This window comes from Kwoniella mangroviensis (genome assembly GCF_000507465.2).
Source record: "Kwoniella mangroviensis CBS 8507 chromosome 1 map unlocalized Ctg02, whole genome shotgun sequence".
NCBI lineage: Eukaryota > Fungi > Basidiomycota > Tremellomycetes > Tremellales > Cryptococcaceae > Kwoniella > Kwoniella mangrovensis.
Window position 1 is genome coordinate 1,075,313 of NW_027062534.1, and position 22,832 is coordinate 1,098,144.

Sequence of the window (22,832 nt, forward strand, 5' to 3'; positions counted from 1 at the left end):
TCACTTCGATTGAAGATCTGCAATGGTGTATGATGAGAGGAACATGGATCGTACTCGACGATGATCTCATTTTCAATACGATGTTGACCCGTCCGATTGCAATCTGATTACTGAAGATAAATGCATACAACAAATATTGATTGAGATGGTTTGCTAGACATCCCTCCTCCTCAGGATTGAGCTTGACTTGATTTTAAATCCTAAGCCTGATTCTGATCCTGATCCTGAGGATGATGCTGGTCGTCCTCCTCAACCACCTCGTACCCCACTCTTATCCATTCCCCACAGCCTTCACATCCAACCACCTCAACATTCTCTTCCAGCTGTTCTAACGTGATTTTAAATTCGCTCGAACATCTACAGGGATATGTGAAATATTCAGGTTGTTGATCATCCTCATCCTCATCCTCGTTCTCACCCTTTTCTCGGTCATCCTGACTGGTATGATGCGGTGTGAATTCATCTAATGAGATATTCCTAAATATATGTGGACCAGTCTTCGTGGGTTCTTTTGCTGAAGTGATTGTTGATGTTGATGAGAATGAATCGAGCCATTGTTGTTTCTTTATTGGATCGAGTAAGATTGATTTCGCTTCGTTGATCAATCTTATATCGGTATCATAATCATAATCATCGTTATCGTCATTGGTGTTGACTGTTGAATTACCAAAGTGGCGTCCCCCCAACGGTTTCTTGTCCGGATGATACTAAATCACGAATGATCAATCTGACCGTTCCCTTCGAAGTCAGTGGACAGATGAATAGATAAACTCACGATCAGAACCAGCCTCCTCCATGATTTGATCACATCTTCATCTGACGCAGTAGGTAACAAACCCAGTATAGAGTAGTAATCAGGTACGGATGATATGATTGCGAATTACCGTTCGACTTCGAGACGATCTTTGCAAATTTTGAAGGGAGCTTGAGCTCTTGTCCAGCGATGTATGTACTGTGATGATCTCTTAGTCTCCCGTAAACTTGTGTAGGAGAGGACTGTATGTGAATTTTCCGTACTTCTGCAAGCTTACATGTAAACTGGAAGAACTGGTGTCACTGAGGCATTGACCTGTTGACATCTCAGGTGACTTTGATGTTTGCCACTCGAAAACCTTTAATCTTATCTTACCCCCTCATTTAGGACTCACAAGCATGTTTCAATTTCCTCGATTACCTGCACATCACACGTCCATCTTCAATCTCAACAGTCAAAGGTCAGTTGGTTGCACATTCATCATTGACTGAACAACACAAAACAAACGAAAAACAGCCTGGCATCGAAGCTAGACGAGCATACACGCATAAGTGAGTACATGCAACGAATGTATGATCCCGTCACATCATATCACTCATCCAAGGAAAACGTGGTGGCAAAAACGTCGTTGGTGTCCGGTCCGGGAACATACCGATGACATGATATTTAATATCCAGATGAAGAGCTGATGATCTTACTCATAGTATATAGACAAAGAAAGCATCTTGGAAAACATTGGATCATCAGCATTTAAGACTTGACTACATATATAAATAGTAAGTTTGTATATCTCGATCTCTGTTGGGCTTGGAGACGGGTTGTTAGTTGGTTGGACATCAGATCACTTGACCACTTGATCCTCATTCTGTATTGAATACTACCATCGACCATCGTTACTTCTTACCATTCATATCGACCCGATTACTCACTGATACCATCTGCCATTCACCAGATGACCGATAACGCCCCTATCGACACCCAACTTACCAAAGATACCCCTTCTTCCGACGTTGCATCTTCCCCTGTACCAGCACCAATCAACCCATCTGCATCACCTTCAACCCAGCCTGTCTCCCTTCCTCCAGCTTCAGCCTCTTCAACCGAAGTCAAGTCTCCTACAGAAACAAAGGCTAAAACCAAATCAAAAGGGAAAGGGAGGAAGACAAAGGCCAGACCAAGACGACGAGTAGCCGACTCTGAGTCGGAACGAGAGGATGGAGCAGCGAGCGATGGGAGTTTGACGGATCCTTCGTCTGCTTCGGATTCCGAGCCAGAGTCGGAAGAGGAAGAAGAAGAAGACGAGGAGGAAGAAGTAAAAAAGAAGCAAGATGAGCCTCAACCGAAGGAGGAAACTGGGAAACCACCGGTTGATACAGATAAGAGTGGATCACCTGCCAAGGTGACAGATAACGCGAAAGGAAAAGGGAAAGGGAAAGTAGGTCCAAATGGAGTGAAAAGGGAATATACAGAGGAGGAAAACAAGCGGTACCAAGAGATGAAAGCCAGGAGAAAAGAAAAGCAGAAAGCGAAAAGAGCAGAGTTGAAGGAGACGAAGAGGAAAGAAAAGGAATCAGCGAAAGCCGGCACAGATGGCAAAGTCAAAAACAAGGAAATAGAGGCGGATGAAGAGAATACCGTTCCGTTAGTCGCTGATGGATCACCTCCTCCGTCCCAATCTCCCGTCCTACCGAATCAAAAAGGTAGAAGAGGATCCAAATCACAGAGACGTCAATCGGTGGTCGATGATGACCCAAAGGTCGTCCCTAGACAAGGTAAATTTTGGACCCACGATCAACGGTCTGATCTCCAACCTCAATCTCAAGAGGCGTATTCAGCTCAGGGTGGAAGGGGATTACCTGATTGGCGTGGAAGAGGCGGTTTCAGAGGTGGATTCAGAGGTAGAGGTGGAAGAGGTTTTGCCAATAACCCTTCAGCGCCATTTGGTCGTTTCCAACAACAGAATGGTACAGCCCAAGGACAAGAGTTGACAGCTGAAACACCGGTCGAATCTGAGAAGGAAGATGGAGACGAACCTGTGCTGGCTATGGATAGGTTGGAGATAGAATTGGCTAAAAAGGAAAAATCTCAATCTGCCTCGACGACTGTCCCGACACAGCCTAAAGAGAAGAAATGGGGTCATGAAGCGTTTGAACAGATCCAAACAGAGAAGGAAAAGAAACCTGTTGTCTCCCCTGCAGTTGCGCCAAGAGGTGGATTTAGGGGTGTACCCAGGGGTAGAGGAAGAGGCTTTGGACGTGAGTTGTGCGATGGCCTTTCGGAAGACCTCTTGAACTGATTATCAGAGGGAATCTTTACAGCTCGAGGCGGTCATTTTGGTCAACCTTTCAGACAACCACTCTCTTCACTTCCTTTCCACCCTGCCAACCTCGCAGCAAACGCGGCTGCCGCTGCCAAATCTGCATCTTCCGCTTCCGTCACACCAGCTCCTGCCCCTGCATCCGCTGTCGCTCCCACTTTCGCCTCCACCCCTCTCACTCAGACGATCGTGCCACTACCGAAAGCGGAGCAGCAATCAACTCGACCTGATGCTGACGATCTACTTGGTGAATCTTCTCAAGCTGTCACGATCAAATTGCCTGGGTCAACAAATACAGTAGAAGTTGCTGTATCTCACCCATCTGAGCAGAACAGCGCTCCTGCTGAAGTTGCTACAGAGTCGGTAACGGCTGCTGTGAAAACACCTGAACTCAACGCATCCGGTCAAGCTATCCTGTACACCTCGCCCGTTCCTCCACCTCAACCTGTCCCTACCCAGCAATCTCAATACCAACCTCAAGTTTCCGCCCCTCCCCCACCGACCTCCATGTATCCGAATGGAAGCGCTCCTTCACCGTTCCAACCTGGTTCCGAGAACGGCTCCATGAGCAGCGCCGGCATGAGTCACAGCCAATTTATTCCTACCCATCCTTATCCACCTCAAAAATCGCACCTCCAACAAAATGTGGGGCCTACACCCTCAGGATTTGGTATGGGCTCTGAGTTCGTACCTTCCTCTCGACCTCCTCAAGTCCATCTTAATGGTAACAATGGCCCATCCAGGCCATTCTATCCTTCCGGTGCACCCAGATCGTATCCTGCTCAAAATCAGAACCAAACCCATCGTCCACCTATCCAACCTTTCTATCCTTCGCAACCACAATCCTTCGAATATGCGCAATCTCACTCTCAAAGAGGATCATTTTCGGGATCTCAACAGTTTTACCCCGCTCAGCAAGTCCATGTCAATGGGTATATCGATGGGAGGGGATCACCATACAATGGAGGTTCACTCTCACCTTATCCTACAGGTAATGGTCAGATGAATTACTTCGCACCTGCTAGACCAAGTCAGAAGATTCAGATCAAATCGCCTTCTGCTTCGACGTCGGGTCAAGCAAATGATAAGGGAGATAATAATGCTGGTCAACCCACTTTCGCAAGTTTGACTACTACTTCATTGAATCACGCGGATATGGATAACATGATGCAAGGTGGATATTACCCTCAACATTACAACCCGTATCAAACGCAAACTGCTAATGGATATGACGAGAGATATTATGGTATGCAACAACAACATACTGGATATGAGAATTGGCAGAATGGTCAACAACAGGGATATACAGGGTATGAAGGTGAATATGGCTATTGATCAACTCTAGATTGGTAGGAGTATCGGTATAGTAACCTGAAGCGCTCTCGGTTCGGCTAGGAGTGTTAATCTTGGTATGGTATGATTCGAGCGAGAACCATGGGGTATGAGTGAGACTGAATAGTAAAGATAACAATGGAGTCGCGGAATACAGTTCCAAACTGTAGTGTAGCATCGCGAAGCGCAAAATACAAAATAGAATCAGAACCATCAATAATCAAAGTCAAATTGAAATTCAACTTGATATAAAAGTTCATATAGTGTGTATAATTACATATTAGGAAAAAAGAGATGCAGTGCATGGGTTTGGCGATTATGCAGTTGGCATCTAGGAGCAATTTGACTCTATGTCACCTTTGTCGGTTCATACAGTCAAGGTCTAGTAGTACGGGTGTATGGACATGAACATATATTCATTCGATCGAGATGAGTGAAATATACACAACATGTGCTCGACCTGATACGCGGAAACACACACATACTATACTCTACTACAGTATATATATTGGTATACGCCTCTACCGATTTCAGATGAGATTTGTTTGCAGACACTCAATACCTCCTATTTTCCACTTCCTTTGGTTCGCTTTCCGTTCCGTCCAACTCCAGGTCGCATTTTCAAATAATCCTGATACAATATCGTGATCACTCGACTGAATCACAAGGGCAGTACAGCTCTTCTTCTTCAGTCGTATGAATTCTTGAGATGAAATCATCATCTTTGACTGACCCTTCCTTAACCCCAGTGAATTCAATTTTCAATTCTTCTTTCAAACCTTCCATCTATCTCCCATATCAAGTATTTAATCTTGGGCTTCCCTTTGAAGTCGCTGCAGAGGTAATGTGAACAAACCTCGTGAATCAAATCGTGAACAGTACCTTCGCCTGGTTTATCATCCAAATCAAAGATCATCCCGTAATCCAAGGGGAATTCGTACAAGATATAAATAGCTTCGTGAAAGTAGAATGAGTGAATGTGAATTCGAAATTTGAATTTGTTACCTTTGCCATTATGTTTGATCAATTCTTCAAGAATATCATCAATTGCATAAGCCAAGGTAGGTTCGAAAAGATCATTATCATCTTCAACATCCAAATACCTTTCGTCCCTTTCCCATGTTCTTGGCCATTCCAGACAGATCGAAAGAGGTTGAGCATGAAACATGATTTCTTCAAGGTAATCTACAAGTCCATAATCTGTTATTCTATCGAAGAACGATCGTCGAAGTTTTGTAAAATCGGTTGATGATGATCCGACTAAATCTTTACCAAACCTTACATGTTTGACTGAAGTCAGGATTCGTTGATATTCTTTTAAACCATTGAGATGGTTGACCGAATCGAAAATTTTGACTTTCTTGAAGAATTTATCGACACTTTGAGAATCTTCAAAGGTGATATATTGAATCATCTTCAGTAGGTTCAATTTCCTTTCTCCAATTTTCCAATTCTTCTTCTCCTTCTCTTTCTTCTTACCAGTACTCTCCGCAGATGTCTTGGATTGATTCGGACTGGGATTGGGATTATCCACCTTCTCTTTCAATTGGATTAACATTCCCCAAAACACCTTGTGTGTATTGTTTTTATCTAGCTCGACGACTTGATACAAACTCGGAGTGATGGTATCGTAGAAATGCTTGGATACTCTGATGAGAGTGAGAGAGATCTCGTCAATGAGAATTTGAAAGATGAGGTGTCTTATGGACTCCAATGGTTCCATGGTGGAGAGCTGGAAGGTCGAAGTGTACTGGTTCCAACTATGTAAAGCTTCCGACGGTCCATGGGTAGAACCGGAAGGTAGGGCGTCGGTGGATGAGGGTTCGGTCGATTGGATTGTCATTATCCCAAGGCGATATGTGAGAATTGACTCAAGATCTAAAGGAAAGAATTGACGAAGACCATCAGCTTTATAGAGGCGGACAATGGGCTGTCAAGGCTCGCTCCAAACTTGCTCAGAGGGTGGATCTTCTTATTGCCTCAGTACAGTGCGTGGTGTTTTGAGTGCCCGTGAGAACGAGCTTTTACCATGCGAAGGCGGAAGAGGATATCAAGAGGATAAGATAGAGCACTGATCGATGTTAGTAGTGTCTGTCTCTCTTTCCAGTTAATTGGATTGCTGATCGATGGGTGGCCATTGCGCCATTGCGCCAACAATCTGTGACGCATTGTTCGCTTGGTGATGCGCTGAATGATGGTTACGATCCAAGCGCAACAATACAATACACATCACAGTGGATTCAGTGGTCACAGTCATAGACACAGTCATACATGGCACAATCAAGTGAAGTATGTCAATCTGATATTCTCATAATTATACGTCGGATCCTCATGAGGCGAATGACTGATCACCCATAATTCCTTTCCTTCGCTTTTCGCCGAATCACTCTTAATACCTATCAAATGGGCATGATCAAGTGGTGTAGTCCCCACATGGATGGCGGAGTGTATGGTACCGTTCGACGGGATCCTGACCGGCGCTATTGGTTTTGTTGCAGACTTGGACGGCGTCCAGAGGTGGAATAGGGATTGCTGATCGTCATGAGGCGCAAGAAGGTATATCGCTTTTCCGTCTTTTGAGAACTATTGCGAGGCCACATCGGATATCAGCCATCAAGTATTGTCTGAGTCTAGAATAGGGGACTCACAATGATCTTCTCAGGGAAGAGATCAAAGTCCAATGGAACTTCCCATTCATCATTTCCAGTAGATAACCATAATTGACGATCTGACAACCAAGCGATGTGCTCATCATTGCCGAACGTTGGTGCAATCAACTGAGATTTGGTGGAGTGACGAAGTAATACCGGAGACGAGGAGGTATCATGAAGGTCGAATAAGTAAATCTGTGTGATTCACACATCAGCTCATCTGTGTTACTCAAAAACTGATGTTATTGGGAACATACGAATGAAGCGGTATGATTGCTTGCGGAATACGCTAAATGCGTACCATTACTAGTCACACCTTCAATCTTCTACATCATCGTACAGCACTCCCATCAGCTTGCAGGTCTTTTCGAATCAAATGAGGACTGTATGTGCTCACCAAATTCTTGTGCTTCACTAATTGTGGTTCTCCCTTAATCGCCCATCCCTCTTCGTGCTGAGCCACTTGAATTAGGACGAGGTCTTCAGGAAGCACCACAGTTAGTACACTCGCTTGAGCAGAGTGCACCAGCTCTTTCAGATCGCTCCTCAAAATTACTCCGCGGGCTTGCTAGCTGAAGGTGGGTAAGCCGGTGGAATTGTCGTGGAGTTGAGTATCTGAGTGGTCAAATCCCATACTCCTTCTTGACCCTCGGACGTGGGCGAGGCAGTCAGAATCGTCTGGTCATCTAGGAATGTATACCTAGCCTGAGCATTTGCTGCATCATATGAGACTGATGGTACAGTGAACTGGGCATTGATAGCGAGAAGGTGAAGCTCGTGTTGAGATCTGCAGTAAATTATAACGACGTTCAATATCTTATCCTCCGATGTTGGGAAGACCACTTACCCACTCTTGACTCGAATGACAGCTGCATCTCCATTAGGATTCAATGCCCAAGTATCTATCTCCTTAATGAGTTCGATCGATGAAAATGGGATTTGAGATGGTATAGCGAGGGCAGTAGCGCAGAGCCCAAAAACGGCCAGTAGGTTACCACTCAGCATAGTGACCTTCTGAGGGTGTAATTGTCCGACGAAAATGTTCAATATCCATTTCAGGATCTGACAGGTCAAAAATCTATATGCATATACGCAAACCCGAGCAATGTATGACGAAAGCCCAAAACATGTCGTCTCGGAGGTAAAGAAAAGTGAGATTTGAGTTGACCATAATTTTCTCGGAGTGAACTCCCGGATTCTCGGAGCCGGACCTGATCGACATGACGCGATGACTCGTCAATCACACGTTCTGTACCAGACAAGGTGCATGGTATATCTCATGATTGCGTGCGAGTCTGTTCTCGGAGTTGGTGTTGTACAATACATGGTACCGTTTGAGCTGATCGGGATTTCAATCCAAAAGGCATGACGCATGCTGATCGATGGTCCCACTTTTGCAACTGCCTTAGGGTATTAGCAGGATGTCTCATATGATACCAGGACTAAACAGTTGATGCTTGAGGTCACATGATCGCCCGGGATCAACAGTATGCATGAATCGAGATTGATTTTCAGACATATATGCATACGACAAGTAATTTGGAACTCATCAAGATCCAATCAATACCCCCAATCTCTCCCGCCGGACAGAGGTATAACCTGACCGTCCACATAACTACCTGCTCTACTTGCTAGCCAGAGTGCCGTTCCTGCTGCATCTTCTTCTTCACCTCCTCTTTTCAATGGCACCAATTCCTTGGATCTCGCTAACATGCCATTGGGATTATTCGGATTTTGCATCTGGGAAGGGAAGTAACCTGGTTTACGATGATACAGCAGCACGAATCAGTGTCACATCGCATGACTTCTTCATCATGCTAAATAGGTGACAAAGTAAAGAAGTGTGAGGCCAACAACGTACCAGGAGAAATAGCATTAACCCTCACACCGTGTTCCCTAAATTTACTAGCCAACAACCTCGTCAAGTGATTCACAGCAGCTTTGGAAGCTTGATAAGCCGGTTGATGAGTGTTCGGATCAGACATTGTCGAACCAATTGACGAGACGTTTATCATCCTTCCTCCATCTGGAGCAGCCGCCAAAAGATGTAATACAGAGACTGAAAGGTAAAAGACGCTTTCAACGTTCACCGAGAATGTTTGAGACCACGTTTCGGGAGGTGAAGCGAGTAAGGCTTTTTGAAGCTCTGGTAAGGGAGTGAGATGGGTACATGGTGGATCAGGTAGTACTATTCCTGCGCAATTGATGAGAACGTCTATTTTCTTGAGTGATTTGGCAAGCGCATCGACTTCAGATCGGGATGAGATGTCTGCTGCATGTCTAGGGGTAAGGACTATCAGCATACCTGATTAACCATGGTAACATCTCAGGGTATCAATTTGTGTAAGATAAAGGCAGAACGTACATGACAACTTGAGCATTAGGGTTGAGTTGCAATATCGTCTCTTTAGCTTCTTCCAGCTTGGCTTGTCTGCGTCCAACAATATGTGTTATAGCTCCATTGACGGCAAAACCCTTTGCCATATACAAACCTGAGGAGTCGATGGCCCTCTGAGCTTTATTCCACCATGCATGTATCATTTTGACCTACCAATTCCCGTTCCTGCACCTGTGATGACCACATCTAACCCTTTCACCCCGAATAGACCATCGAGGGAGAAATCTTTTCGTTGAGTGGAAGCGGACATGATGATTGCGGGGTATGACTGTCTGGTTGAACCAACTGAAGGGGACAGCTACGCGAGTAGTACTTCGATCGATGTCTAGCTGTCATTTTGGGTTTTTGGTCGACTCTCACCCACGAATTATCTGCTTTCGCACAAACTAGTTGTGTGCTGGCATTACCTAACTTACCGGATCCCTTTCGGAGGTGACTGAAGTACCGATGTCGGAAGCAAATCCCAAAGGACCTATTCTCGAAGATCTTATCACCACCCTGAGATTGGCGGTCATGACCGACGTATAACCAATTTGACATTGAAGGGTAAGCCAGATGTCGTGATTCAACGCAACTGATTTTTTCGCTCCATACTCGAATTTTCCTTCGCTTGAGAAGGTACAGAGATGAAATATTGTCATTTTGACATCTGGAGGTCCTGTAAATACGGTAAGGATGCAGCCTTGGAAGGTGCACGTACGTAGGTGGAGCAATCAGCCTCGGGGTGAATGAATTGATGTGAGACCGGAGATACTCTTGGTTACCTCTGCTACTGTCATTTTTAAGAGGTGTATATCTCACCCCAATTGATTATATAACAGTTCCTGATATCACCACTGCGGTAGATTGGCTTGAGGTAGCCGAGAGAACTGTCAGCTACTTAGATATCTGTATTTGATCAAATTTCCGACTCTTAATTTCGCGTGATCAATAACGTCAGAACATCAAAGAAAAACCCAGAAGAAGAAGGATAGACAGATCATGCAATTATTGATCATCTCGACATCATAATCAGTATTCTCACTACTCATCATAATCGATCATCGCTCCACACCTACTGCACATCATCCGACTTCCTCCTCTGTGGAGAGAATATAAATAATATCGAAGGACATCTACCGATCCGACCTGTATACACCACTGTCGACTGAGAAAAGAGACCTAGAGGAATAAGAGATAGAGAGAGTCGACAATATGGCAAACCACGAACATGAGAGCGAGCCTCCTCCTTCGATGTCCGCATCCTTCATGTCTGAGCGGACGGCCTTGCTGTCCAAAGCAAGACATAAGAGGGAAGAACCTGGGTTCATGTCCAGATTGGATTATTTCCTAGTTATGCCTGGTAAGTTCACTCTAGGCCGTTCCAGCACAAGTTGAACAACTGATGGGAACATTTGTTACCTTGGTTTAGCTTTATTATCGAATACATTACTTGCTGCTTTCGAAAGTACTATAGCTGCCTCAACTCAATCATCGATAGGTGCAGAGTTTCACGCAAGTGATAATATAGCTTGGGTGGCTACTTCCTATCTGATCGTGTCAACCGCGTTGTCTCCTGTGAGTAGGATATTAACCGACGCCTTAGGACTTGAGTTAACAGAAATCTCGCTCGATCTAGCTTTATGGACGAGCATCCGATCTATTTGGACGAACGACAGTGTACCTGTTCGCCGTCATAATTTTCACCTTGGGATGTCTGTTGTGTGGCTTGAGTAAATCTTTGGGTCAGATGATAGCTGCTCGAGTAATTTGTGGTATCGGAGGTGAATACATGAGCTCAAACCTCGTCATGTGGCCAAAATTTGACTGACAATGTTCGTTCTGCTAGGTGCTGGTCTCATTACTGGTGCACAAGCTGTCACTTGGGACATCCTTCCTTCTAGACTCAGGCCGTTATATCAGGCTTTCAACAATACCATTTTCGGGGTGTGTAACAACAATATACTATTTCTCACCCGCGTTAACATGCTGATTGCGCATTCTGCACAGATGGGAGCTGCATTTGGTGCGACTCTAGGTGGATTCATGGCGGACACGATAGGTTGGCGATTCGCGTATTTCGTTCCTGTGCCACTTGGAGTATTCGGTATGACGGTTTTCCCGGCGAAAGTGAGACCAAAATTACAACAATTGCGAGAGGGTGAAAAACGAGGTAAAATAGGAGCCAGCGATATTGATTACTTCGGAAGTGGATTGATCGTCAGTGGCATTTCTCATATTACAGCAATCACGAACTTGGCTAACACCTTGATGTAGATGACTGCAATTACGCTTTTGTTGATTGTAACCAATCTTGGTGGACATGAAATACCCTGGAAAAGTCCTTTGATCCCTGTCGCTCTTTCCGGAGTTGTTATATCTACCTTGGCATTCTTCCGACACGAGAAGAAAGCTCCTTTACCTGTGTTACCTCTCAATTTATTGGCCGATAGACATATGACCAGTATGGTCTTGTTTAATTTCTTCGCATCAATGGCTATCTTCGGTGTAGGTTTTCCCCAATCTCAATATATAAAAAGTAGCAATACTGATCGCCCGAACGTCTCGGTAGTCCTTATACCTGATTCCCCTATTTTTCCAATCCACCCTTCTGACTACAGCATCAGTAGCATCCAGGCGATTACTATATCCTACTCTTTCGGCACCTATCGGTTCAGTGTTGACTGGGATATTCCTACACCGATTCAGAGAACATGCCTCTATCACTCAACGGCTCGGCGCTTTCATCTTGTTTAGTGGAACCCTCGCTCTCCTAGCTTTGAGTTTTGAAGATAATAATGGGAAAAGCGAATTGCAATTTGGTGTTCATCTAATCTGGGTGCATCTCGGAATGGGTATAGGGTTCATATCGAGCCTGATGAACGTTTTGGATATGGCCGGTACAGGTAAGTACATCAACCAATGCAAACCAAAAGAGGATTGCTACAGCTTCTCACACTGATTATCCGGGACTGCAGAACATGCTTCGGCAAGTTCGATGGTCTTCTTGATTCGTTCATTGGGCGGCGTCATTGGAATTTCAACTTCTCAAGCTGTACTTCAGAATGTCTTACTGCATCAACTCCGATCAAATATCACAGGGAAAGGCTCAAAGAGAACCATCAGAGCAATAAGGGAATCGTTATCGTATTTGAACAGCCTCGAGCCTGAGCTGCGTGCAAAGGCGATAAATGCTTATGTAGTAGCTTGTAGAGCTGCGTTCACAACTCTGGCAGTGGTAGGTGGATTAGGTTTTGTATCTCTGTTGTTGGGTATAGGAGCCTATAAAACTCATCCAATAAATGACGATTTGGAAGAAGAAGAGAGAGATGCTGAGGGCGGTCCAGCTACGAACCCGCCTTTATCTTCGGGAATACCTACATTAGAGTGATCCATCACGGGGGAGAACAGAACACATAGACTGACAGAAAGAGGTGGCAAACCTATAGATGCATAGATATCTCATAAACTGACTCCATTGAAACAGCAAGCTGTTCCAGATAATTTCGATGATCGTCAAAGCACGTCAGCATTTGCAGATTGGATCCGGACCTTACGGCAAGGTTTGCCGAAATTTTCGGGTTACTCACTTATGTGAATTTTGTAATGTTCTGGGAGGAGCGTGTGCAGGTATTACAGATATTCCTAATAGGCATTACAAAACTGCATGATCTGTTGTCGCTGCGTCAACAAGACCAGGCTTGTTCGAAAGGAAAGTTAAAAAGAGGAGCTCTTGGCGAGCTTCATCAATCTTCTCATCCATCGCATCTCTTCATCCTTTGTGTATATACAATCATCGATTCTGTGTCAGCTCTTTCTCTCTATAGCCCTGCAAGCGCATCCTTACAAGCACATTTTATCCATGGTCGCCATGGCGGACACGCTGCCCACCACTACCAAAGATTCGCCTTCCGCTTCCTCCTCCACCACTCCAACTCCGACCAATCAATCCCTCCCTATATCGCAGCATGTCGTAACAAGATTTCAGAACCTGATCGATGCGCCCAACTCGACCAATCTAATATCGATATACGCATGTTTCTTGACAGGTCTTACATCCTCACCTTCTTTCACAGCATGTTATATTTGGTGTGGATTCCAAACCGGAAACGTAGCGCAAATGGGTTTAGCCATAGCTAGGACATTCTCACCATTAGGAGAAAGAACATATGGATTTCAGAAACCTGATCAACAAGCTTTGACCAGTTTACTGAGTTTCTGGATAGGAACAAGTTTAGGTAGATTAGGTGATAAGATCGGTGCGAGGAGGAGAACATGGTTGGTACTTGCTACGTTCATACAGGCTTTGTTGGCTATGGCCGCTTCGCTTGCGGCTCATTATTGTGGTCAGGATGGAATTGCTACGTGAGTTCGCTTGTTTATATCGCTTGGAAGAAACACGTAATTATTGTGTATCAGGGGGATATGAACTAATCGACATGAGATTGTAGATATCGTGGGGATCCTTCATGGACTAATCCGCTAGGAATGACTGCGCTGGCTTTCATCTCTGCTACTATGGGTATACAAGGTATCGTTGGAAAGGTGAGTCTGTGTAATTGTTCTGTCGATTGAACGCTATGCTGATATTCATTCCATTCCATTCCAGCGTGTCGCCAGTCCTATGAACACCACTGTCGTGTTGACGACTACTGTACGTTCAATTCCATAACAATCTCCCAAGCAATACTCGCTGCTCTGTTGAATTCGAGTTGATATTTTCCAATCACCTGTATAGTGGGTGGAGATCTTTAACGACCCCCTGTTATTCGCCTTCAAATACACTCCGTCCAGAGATATCAGAATAGCAGGTGGATTTGCAGTCTTCGTCGGAGCATTCGTATCGAGAGCGATCTTAGATGGAGGTGGTCAAGCTGCGGCTCTCGGAGCTTTAGCTGGGTTTAGAATGATTCAGTGTATCTGGTGGTTCTTGATCCCTGATAAACCAGTCAAGGCGGACAAGGCTTAATCGAGTGAGGTAAGGGGTCGAAAAGCGAGGTGATCTAGATTGTATAGATTGGATGTCCGAGGGGAAGTAGGATAATTCGTATAATTTCTATCATTCAGCCCGAGGTACTTACATACAGATGTGACTCTTATAATCAACCCTTATTCTGATAGATCCTCTCTGGTCATGCAATGAGGAAGAACTCAATCGCCTTGCCTTCTTTCGTGAAATTTTACATCACGTAGCTTATACCATGATATAGCATAGAAGTACAAGTCCCAAATTGACGAATTGGCTTAAATTCCACAGTAGTCCTTGAAGGTCCAGACTGACTTCCTCGAATTCGAGTTGCCCTATCGGGAAATGACGACTATCTTTCATTCGGAGACATACTGGATACATGCAAAGCGATATGGAGACTACAAATTCTAAAGAACAATCAAATAGAAACCCCCGAGCCGTTCTTGACTTCACCGAAGTTTTCCAATACCTCGAGATTGCCATGCTTGAACTTCGTTCCGGGGGCCTTACCATAAGTGTTGGCACCGTGTACTGCTCTGACCCGAGCTGCTACGTATTCCCCTGCCGTAACTGCGTTCTTCTCATCAGCAACTTTATCTTCAGGTGTCAGATAACCTAGTCGTTCGAGTAGTGGTGAGGGAGCAACGACGACAGGCACATCGTCATTTGGCCGACAGCCGTATAAGACACCAATTCGGCTGGAAGTGTAAAGGGTCAGCTTAGAAGCGGGAGGTGGTTGGGTGGCAGCTGGCTTACTGGATGTGAGCTTGATCTGGTGGTGGTCTGGTAACTCTGTGGATGGTACTCCTTAAGTAACCTATGATCATTCCTGATCAGAAATCTTTTTGCTCGTTCTGGCTGAACTGTCAAACTCACCCTTCGTCATGAAGCTCAATGTATCAGCAACATTTACCACTATTGATCCCTTCTTAGGTTTGATATCTCTATAAGTGCCATCTGCAAACTTCACTTGAAGCCCAGAAACAGTTTGCGAGAAAAGTAAAGTCAAAGAACCATAATCTGTATGCGCCCATGACCAGAGATTATTACACTTCGCATCATCTTCTTCAGATCTAGGATGGTACATCATCTACCACAGGATTTATTTATCAGTCCCAATGATTCATATACAGGAAAAAGGGTACTCACGTATCGCAAATGATCCTGGCTGACTTTCTCATAATCATGTCTGTCCACAAAATAATTTTCTGGCAATTCCAACGCCAGAGCAAAAAGGATGAACAGCTTTCTGGCGACATCGTACCAACATCTTCTGTGAAAATCGGATATTTCAGCTTCATGAGCTTTTATGATTTCATGTCTTGGGGTATTGGCGAAATCTTTAGTGTATTTCGGTACATTGAGTAATTCCATGTTGTCCAATACGTCCGTTCCGTTAATTGTCCTTTCGTACGCCTGATGACTCGCAAATTTAGCTTACATTGCAATCTATATTCTCTAAGGAGCACTCACCGCTCTATAGCCCAAGTAGCCTCCATTCTTAGCGTCAATACTATTTGATTTCCTCTCTTCCAACGGCAGGTTGTAGAACGCTTGTCCAATTGCGAATTGATGTTCGATCTCCTCTTCCGAGAAACCTGTATTAGTAACTGACCAAAAGCCTAAATCTTCAACTTCTAATGCGTGCTTCACCCTCCTGACTAGTTCCAATTTACCCTCTGGGGCATCGAACAGGTCGAGTGGAAGTTCAGTAAGGTCCGCCCAATTTAGGTCGGCTGAGGTTGGAGCGGGTCGATCCCATTTGGGAATTGGGTAGGAGATGGCCATTTTGCAGGAAGGACGATATGACTTGATCTTCAGTAAGTACATATGTATACAGAAATACTTTATCTGTCCCACTCCGCAGAAATGGTTGACAGACTTTTATACCTCGATATCATTTCCTACAACGCATATCTGAAATAATTACGAAAATCCACTTCCGACAACATGGTTCCACAAATCCCTCTCCGAGAGTTTCCCTCGTGGGATGACTTCTACACAAGGAAGAGAGCAGCACGCCATGTTCATCATCGTCTCTAGCTCTATTTACAAATTGCCGATTGTTACAAATGATGTTTTCGCAGGTCCGGATGCATCCTTCATAAGCATATATGTGGTGATCTTCGCATCTCGGATGTGAGGATATGCCACTTGTAGACGCAATATCTCGTTCATCCGAGCTCCGAATTGTTATCAAATGTTTTGGTAGAGGGTAAATCGCGGATTTCCCTGAGCTCGTGCTTTCTGTTCCTGTCTGTGCAGAAATGAATGTGTATGTCATAAGCGTGAGCAGAGCGAGTCAAACGTAATTCTGTATGACCTCCACCAACCAAAGAAGGACATGAAAAATGCAAAATCAGCTCCGTGTTCAGATCCGGATGGTCGATCGGAATAGCGCAATCTCAACTAATCTATGTTTTCATACTTGTGGTTATCCAATTTTTTGGTACTTCATTTGATTTGAGCAGACGTAACGTCTCAGAAGCGTGGCATATAAAGGAGACGTAGTGATCAAGACTCGTAAACCCTCCTTGAGAAAAGACGAGGAACCGATTGGGCAAACCGGCCGACCATTCAGTCATATCTGCGGGACCTTAAAAAAAGCACTTTTACAAGAATATAGAATCTTCGAAGCGTCGCACTTCGCTCAACTCCAGGAATGAGCTCAGTCGATTCAAGTGAGGCTGCACGCCTCCGAGAAGCCGAGAAGAGGGTAGTCCGAAAGATCGATCGATTGCTCTTACCCATCATGTTGATCACTTATGGTCTGCAATATTACGACAAGTCCGTTTTGGGTACCGCGGCTGTTTATGGTATTCTCAAAGACCTTGTGAGTGTATTCTCACTTCACTCACACTTCACTCCTATTCACATGTTCACATAACTGATATTTGTATGATGAATAGGACCTGACACGAACGATCAACGGTGTCACATATACTACTCGGTACAGTACAGCTACGGCTGCCTTTTATTATGGATATATCGTTGCTGTGAGCGTTATTCTACCATCTTCTATATGCCTTGCTACGTAGCTGATAGATGATGGTTTAGGTCTTACCCATGGGTCTCTTATTCGCTCGACTCCCCCTTGCTAAAACGGCTGCTGTCTGCGTGGTGATCTGGGGATTAGTCTGTATCCTTACGGTGGTATGCCACAACTACCCTGGCTTCGTTGCTCAAAGAGTGATATTGGGCTTCGTCGAGTCAGCCGTATCCCCAGCGTTCGTAGCTGTCTGTGCTCTATGGTGGAAACCTCAAGAACAAGCTAAACGAATCGGTTTCTTCTATTCCGCCACCGGTGTACGTATTACATGCCCCACTCCCCTCCCCTCGTTGTAAAGTAAATGTACTTAGCTGATTGCGATAATTTCGTGAAATAGGTTTTCAGTATGTTCTCAGCATTGATCAATATCGGTCTAGGCAAGACAGGCGGTTCTCACCCTTGGAAATCAATGTACTACTTCTGCGGATCTCTAACTATCGCGTGGGGTTTCGTCATCTACTTTTTCATACCTGATTCCCCCCTAAAACCAGGTCGATACTTCACCGAAGAGGAGAAACAGATTCTGATCAAGAGGTTCGAAGAGAACCCATGGGGAAATACACAACAGACAATCAAACCCCGACAAATACTCGAAGCTGTGTTAGACATCAAGTCTTGGTTATACCTTTTAATGGGAGCAGCGATTTACATTTGCAATGGTTCAGTGACTGCTTTCGGTGCAAGGATCATTTCTGGTTTTGGATATAGCAGTTTACAATCTACTGCGTTACTTGTCCCTGGTGGTTTCGTTACCGTTGTCACCATTGCTTTCTTTTCGTACTTTGCTGATAAGTATAAGAATATAAGGACTTTGGTGAGTTCCCTTGTTTCGATTGATTCGACAAAATTGTAAGATCATGGCTGATGATTGGACATCATAGTTGCTTCCTGTTAGTTGTATACCTGTAGTAGTCGGTGCTTTGGTAGTGTGAGTGTTATTGTCCTAATGCTCTTGCAGCTATTTGCTGATCACGTTTCGGACGGGTCAGATGGCTTGCACCATGGCATCCCACTGTCGGTCCATTGATTGGTTATTACCTGGTAGCAAGTTTCGGTGCTCCTTACGTCGTGAGTCTAATCTCATTCAAGTAAATATGAACCTGTATTACACATGCTAATTGCCCCATCTCCATCCACAGCTTCTCCTATCTTTGGCTTCAGCAAACACAGCAGGAGCCACCAAAAAAGGAGTTACTTCGGGATTCATTTTTGTAGGTTACAATGTCGGTAACATCGTTGCGTCGTAGTAAGTCATGTTTGATCACATCTACGAAAACGACTTGCTGATGAAATGTCACTTTTCAGTCTCGTTTTCGCTCAAGAAAAACCTATCAAATATCGATCAACATGGATCGCCGTTATAGTCTGTATGGTGTTCGCTTCTGCCGGTTCCATCGCTTTGAGATTTATGTACATAGCAGAGAACAAACGACGAGATAGATTAGCTCGTGGTGGAAACAAAAATGCCAACCCGATCGAAGGTAATGGATCGGTCGAGTCAGCAGAGAAGTTGGCCGGAGAAGGTCATACGGATATCCCGATTATTGAGAATCCAGAGAGATATCAGGACAAAACGGACAAAGAACTATTGGAATTTAGGTATACTCTTTAAAGTAAATAGCATCTTGAATCATAACATAGATCTCCATTTGGGTGTAGCTCGCTCTTGACAGTCCAATTGTTTTGTTATGCACGTTCCAATACCGTGTAGAATGATTATCATTGGGGTTTGAAGCAAGCGGTATGACTTGACTATCGTATGTCATGCTGATTCAATCGGATGGGACATCATTCATTGATTATATACAACGATAGAATACATCCCTATATCAATTCGCATCCGGATTACTACCTAATGGGTAGTTCAAATTAGACACAATAGCATCCCAACCTGGCGTTGACATCGTAATCCCTCCATCACCCGCGGTATTCATGTTCATGTTCGCCGTATTGAACGAAATGTTTGATGATGATACAGCTTGTAGCCCCGAAGAGGAAGATAGGTTGGTAGTAGTCGGTGCTGAACCCAATATAGCCGATAAATCAGGTAATTGCGCAGAACCAGGATTGGGATGACGACCAATAATGACTGTATCCGGCGGCAGATCCTTAATCTCCATAGCGGCCTTTTGGGTAGCTACCAAGACACCTCCTTTAGGGTGAGTCGGATCTCTTAAAAATGTTACCCCGTGAACAACCGTTTCTGGTAATCTATTTAAAACCCCTGGAATGGGATTCAATCCCCTTCGGGAGGTATCAACTGGGTCGTAAGATGTGAATCCCTCTTGTGAGGCTTTCTGAGCGCAGGAATACAATAAGGATATTACTTGTAGTTGCTATACCAAGCATTCCAGAATCAGCACATATCATGATAATGACCGTTGTACCGGATGAGATACAATTACTCACAGCACTCTGTAAAGGCATTCTACCTTCTCCCCAACCTTCTATCCATCTATTGGTAGTTTCTCTGAATTTCTCCAATATAACTACACCATCCCATTCTCTGCGCCTGGCGTATGAGTGATATTGGACCAGACCCATGAGACCCAAGGCGTATGGACCGAAAAGTAGTAAATCGCAAAGTTCATCTTGGTTCGTTGCCCATTCCAGTGCGTGTCTCGTAGCTGGGTTGAGATTTACCCACACTGGGATGTCGAGCGATAACTCAATGTGAGACGGGCAAATGAATGACCAACGCATAAAAGGTCGGTAAAAAAGAAATGTGACAGTCGTATGCAAGAGATATAGGATGCCTAAATCAATTCAACCGCAGAGGTGAGTGACAATATAGAAGGTAAAAGAATTGGAAATATGTCTTACCTGCAGGTAAGCTAGACCAAGCCCCATTGAAAGTCAAAATAGGAGGTAATTCCTCTTTCCACCTCAACAATTTGACCCGAATGTCCTGTATTTCCTGGTTCTTTGTCCGGTTGATACCAATAGGCCCATATATCTTGATCAGGATATCCGAAAGAATAAGGGTAAGTGTGAACAGGTGATGAAAGAACGTATTTTCCCTCCTGCCAGGTATATCGGAAACATCAGATGGTAGAGATTGGGACGGTATTATAGGTCGAACGCCTGTACGTGCTGCGTTCCTAAAGATTCATGAGCCTCTTATGTGAGGTGAGTGAGAATACGAAATACTGACCACTGATCCAGAATGACCGCGCATTGCCATATCCTACGATCCGCTTCGGCATCAGGATATCCTGTGTCCGACTGGTCCATCGAAAGATCTTGTGCCTAGTCAATCATCGTGAGCTTGATTCGTTTCCATGCAAAGGAAGGAGCTCGACCGTAAGGGTTCGAGGCACTTACCAATCTGATAGCTCCAGCCAGTCTCGTCCGTGATACACTTTCTGATGCCGCCGCCCCACTTTGCAGCGCTAGCTCATCGACCAAGCAAGTAACTAGAAGCGTTTGGACGCTTTGACGACTTTGATCACTCAACGTATCTAGATGAAACGAATATCAGTTCCAATTTGTTCCCTGGACAGCGAACTCACCTTGTTCATGCATCTCCCGTGCGACTATATAATTTAGACAATCGAATATCTCTTTAGGACAATTACGCCTAGCAGCCGCGACCGCAGCCATCGCATGACACAGAGTCTGAGTGACCTCGGGCATATCTTCCCTTGTGACAATCGGTATCAGCGAACTAACGTGCACTAAGAAAGTCTCCACCAGTCGATTGACCAGCTCTGTCCAACTTGGTGATCTGAGGGCTTCGATGACATGGGATGGAGGCTCTGAAGAATCTGAAGAAGGACGATTAGCAGTAGTGACTTGCATATAACCATTCCCCGAGTCAGGGGGCGTTAGAATCATGGATAGATTGTGGTGTTCATCGTACTCTGCAAGATAGGCTATTGGTAGTGTTGGAGTCGAATGGAGGATATAGGATATCGAAGTTGGACCTGCAATGGAAAATGGGATTAGCATGGATGCGTGGTATCACGGACGGACGGGGGGAAATTACCTTCTCTCCGTGTGGACGTCGCCCTCAAAGGTGTCAAGCCCAATACACTCCTAGCTCTAGGTATAACAGTAGGAGTAGATTGCCTCAACTCGCTGTCTGCCCTATCCATGTACATCATCCTTTCGTCATTGTGTTCCAAACCTCTCGGACTACGTGCGGTATCGTCCATTGACCAAATTGATCCATGAGACTGATATAGTCCATTTCGTATACGCTTCGTCCGTGAAGCCGTTAAAGGTAGGTCGAAGGTACATGTAAGAGAGGCAGAGTTGCATGCTTGACATAAGTCTCGTCGGGTGTCTAGAGGTTCACACCTGAAATCTAATCAGAACATGGTATATTCTTATTTATCGAAAGATACCGAGCTCACTTCGTTTTCTGTCACAGGAAGTAGACGCAACGATTAACATAATACCTCAGCCTTGAGATTCGAGCTACTCACCTTAGTCCTACATCTATCACAAGCCTGTAAATTCTTTGGTCTGTGTTGACCGTCCGCCTTTCTTTTCCCCTTGTCCGCCGAAGTTGGGTTCCCGTTGCTGATCTGATCTGATCGGGGAGTGGTGGCGATTCTTGACGGTCCACTTTCGGGAAACTCCATTTCCAGCTGCTTTATCTATGTGAGCTCATGAACCCATATACCACTCGAGATTGAGTGATCTGGTTCTATTTCTAGACGACAAATCATTTGTTTACCCGATACTCGTACATCGCAGAATCTCAGCTCGGCGAAAGGTCATGATGCTGGATACTTCTGCGGGCATCGCCGAAGTGGGTTGTGGACCGGTGAGACTGATAATTCCAGCAAAGTATGAGCCTGATTTGGTCAATCGGGAGCCCTCTCTGTTCTTCCGGCAGTCCCCCCTTGTTCCGCAGCTGATGCCAAGAATCGAAACCTCGTCATTGCCAGGAACCCAACTGTCTACGTCATCCATCTCACTTTCTTTCCCCTGGCCATATGCCGCTTGAAAGGCCACCGAGGGCCCGCTAATACTTTCCTATGCTTGTATACGATCCTTTCCACTCGGTCCAGAAGAACAGCATCACACGTTGTACGAGATGCCAAGACCTCCAACCCCTCTTTATGCCCGGACTCGTGGTTTCCTTCTGCTCGATTACCCAATGAGATTTACCACCGTGCGTTGTTGAACGTGCCAAGAGTTTATTCTGGATACCCATCTTATCTATCCTCCTGAGACTTTTCAGGCTTTGATCGCGGCGGATCATCAGAGGTTGAAGCCAAATATAGTCTGATAACAATTTGGATTCACTTGTTTATGTCATAAGGCTTACCCATTTACTCAAGCTTGGCTTCTTGGCACTCATGGCAAAATTATATTCATACACATATTTCTTCGGTCCGGAAATGATGCTACAACACTGAGTTCCCAGCCA

At 44.8% G+C, this 22,832-nt stretch overlaps 10 protein-coding genes across 10 annotated transcripts; 4 read left to right on the forward strand and 6 right to left on the reverse strand.

The window, feature by feature from the left end:
* Positions 1–200: 200 nt before the first annotated feature.
* Positions 201–1,154, reverse strand: I203_105504 (uncharacterized protein; the record flags this gene model as incomplete). The annotated part of the gene is made up of 4 exons (XM_065517793.1): positions 201–707; positions 776–816; positions 885–996; positions 1,149–1,154. The coding sequence occupies 4 exons, from the start codon at positions 1,152–1,154 to the stop codon at positions 201–203; spliced, it is 666 nt and encodes a 221-aa protein (XP_065373097.1).
* Positions 1,155–1,706: 552 nt separating this feature from the next.
* On the forward strand, positions 1,707–4,406 carry I203_105505 (uncharacterized protein; the record flags this gene model as incomplete). The annotated part of the gene is made up of 2 exons (XM_019144662.1): positions 1,707–3,009; positions 3,073–4,406. The coding sequence occupies 2 exons, from the start codon at positions 1,707–1,709 to the stop codon at positions 4,404–4,406; spliced, it is 2,637 nt and encodes an 878-aa protein (XP_019005997.1).
* A 645-nt stretch (positions 4,407–5,051) lies between these two features.
* On the reverse strand, positions 5,052–6,246 carry I203_105506 (uncharacterized protein; the record flags this gene model as incomplete). The annotated part of the gene is made up of 2 exons (XM_019144663.1): positions 5,052–5,189; positions 5,260–6,246. 2 exons carry the CDS (start codon positions 6,244–6,246, stop codon positions 5,052–5,054), a joined length of 1,125 nt encoding a protein of 374 aa, XP_019005998.1.
* Positions 6,247–6,683: 437 nt separating this feature from the next.
* Positions 6,684–8,059, reverse strand: I203_105507 (uncharacterized protein; the record flags this gene model as incomplete). The annotated part of the gene is made up of 5 exons (XM_065517794.1): positions 6,684–6,986; positions 7,052–7,249; positions 7,452–7,622; positions 7,691–7,841; positions 7,902–8,059. The coding sequence occupies 5 exons, from the start codon at positions 8,057–8,059 to the stop codon at positions 6,684–6,686; spliced, it is 981 nt and encodes a 326-aa protein (XP_065373098.1).
* A 555-nt stretch (positions 8,060–8,614) lies between these two features.
* On the reverse strand, positions 8,615–9,702 carry I203_105508 (uncharacterized protein; the record flags this gene model as incomplete). Its single annotated transcript, XM_019144665.1, has 4 exons — positions 8,615–8,811; positions 8,916–9,334; positions 9,420–9,546; positions 9,606–9,702. The coding sequence occupies 4 exons, from the start codon at positions 9,700–9,702 to the stop codon at positions 8,615–8,617; spliced, it is 840 nt and encodes a 279-aa protein (XP_019006000.1).
* Positions 9,703–10,646: 944 nt separating this feature from the next.
* Positions 10,647–12,822, forward strand: I203_105509 (uncharacterized protein; the record flags this gene model as incomplete). The annotated part of the gene is made up of 8 exons (XM_019144666.1): positions 10,647–10,794; positions 10,864–11,009; positions 11,071–11,215; positions 11,281–11,378; positions 11,442–11,651; positions 11,709–11,939; positions 12,004–12,337; positions 12,410–12,822. 8 exons carry the CDS (start codon positions 10,647–10,649, stop codon positions 12,820–12,822), a joined length of 1,725 nt encoding a protein of 574 aa, XP_019006001.1.
* A 480-nt stretch (positions 12,823–13,302) lies between these two features.
* I203_105510 (uncharacterized protein) lies at positions 13,303–14,400 on the forward strand (the record flags this gene model as incomplete). Its single annotated transcript, XM_019144667.1, has 4 exons — positions 13,303–13,796; positions 13,883–13,976; positions 14,041–14,085; positions 14,170–14,400. 4 exons carry the CDS (start codon positions 13,303–13,305, stop codon positions 14,398–14,400), a joined length of 864 nt encoding a protein of 287 aa, XP_019006002.1.
* Positions 14,401–14,818: 418 nt separating this feature from the next.
* I203_105511 (uncharacterized protein) lies at positions 14,819–16,188 on the reverse strand (the record flags this gene model as incomplete). The annotated part of the gene is made up of 5 exons (XM_019144668.1): positions 14,819–15,098; positions 15,157–15,217; positions 15,277–15,490; positions 15,550–15,816; positions 15,874–16,188. The coding sequence occupies 5 exons, from the start codon at positions 16,186–16,188 to the stop codon at positions 14,819–14,821; spliced, it is 1,137 nt and encodes a 378-aa protein (XP_019006003.1).
* Positions 16,189–17,062: 874 nt separating this feature from the next.
* On the forward strand, positions 17,063–19,061 carry I203_105512 (uncharacterized protein; the record flags this gene model as incomplete). The annotated part of the gene is made up of 8 exons (XM_019144669.1): positions 17,063–17,233; positions 17,310–17,396; positions 17,458–17,706; positions 17,787–18,263; positions 18,331–18,377; positions 18,439–18,517; positions 18,589–18,695; positions 18,755–19,061. The coding sequence occupies 8 exons, from the start codon at positions 17,063–17,065 to the stop codon at positions 19,059–19,061; spliced, it is 1,524 nt and encodes a 507-aa protein (XP_019006004.1).
* Positions 19,062–19,278: 217 nt separating this feature from the next.
* Positions 19,279–22,038, reverse strand: I203_105513 (uncharacterized protein; the record flags this gene model as incomplete). The annotated part of the gene is made up of 9 exons (XM_019144670.1): positions 19,279–19,785; positions 19,859–20,205; positions 20,273–20,550; positions 20,604–20,698; positions 20,774–20,910; positions 20,962–21,375; positions 21,438–21,751; positions 21,808–21,815; positions 21,880–22,038. The coding sequence occupies 9 exons, from the start codon at positions 22,036–22,038 to the stop codon at positions 19,279–19,281; spliced, it is 2,259 nt and encodes a 752-aa protein (XP_019006005.1).
* Between the last annotated feature and the right edge of the window lie 794 nt (positions 22,039–22,832).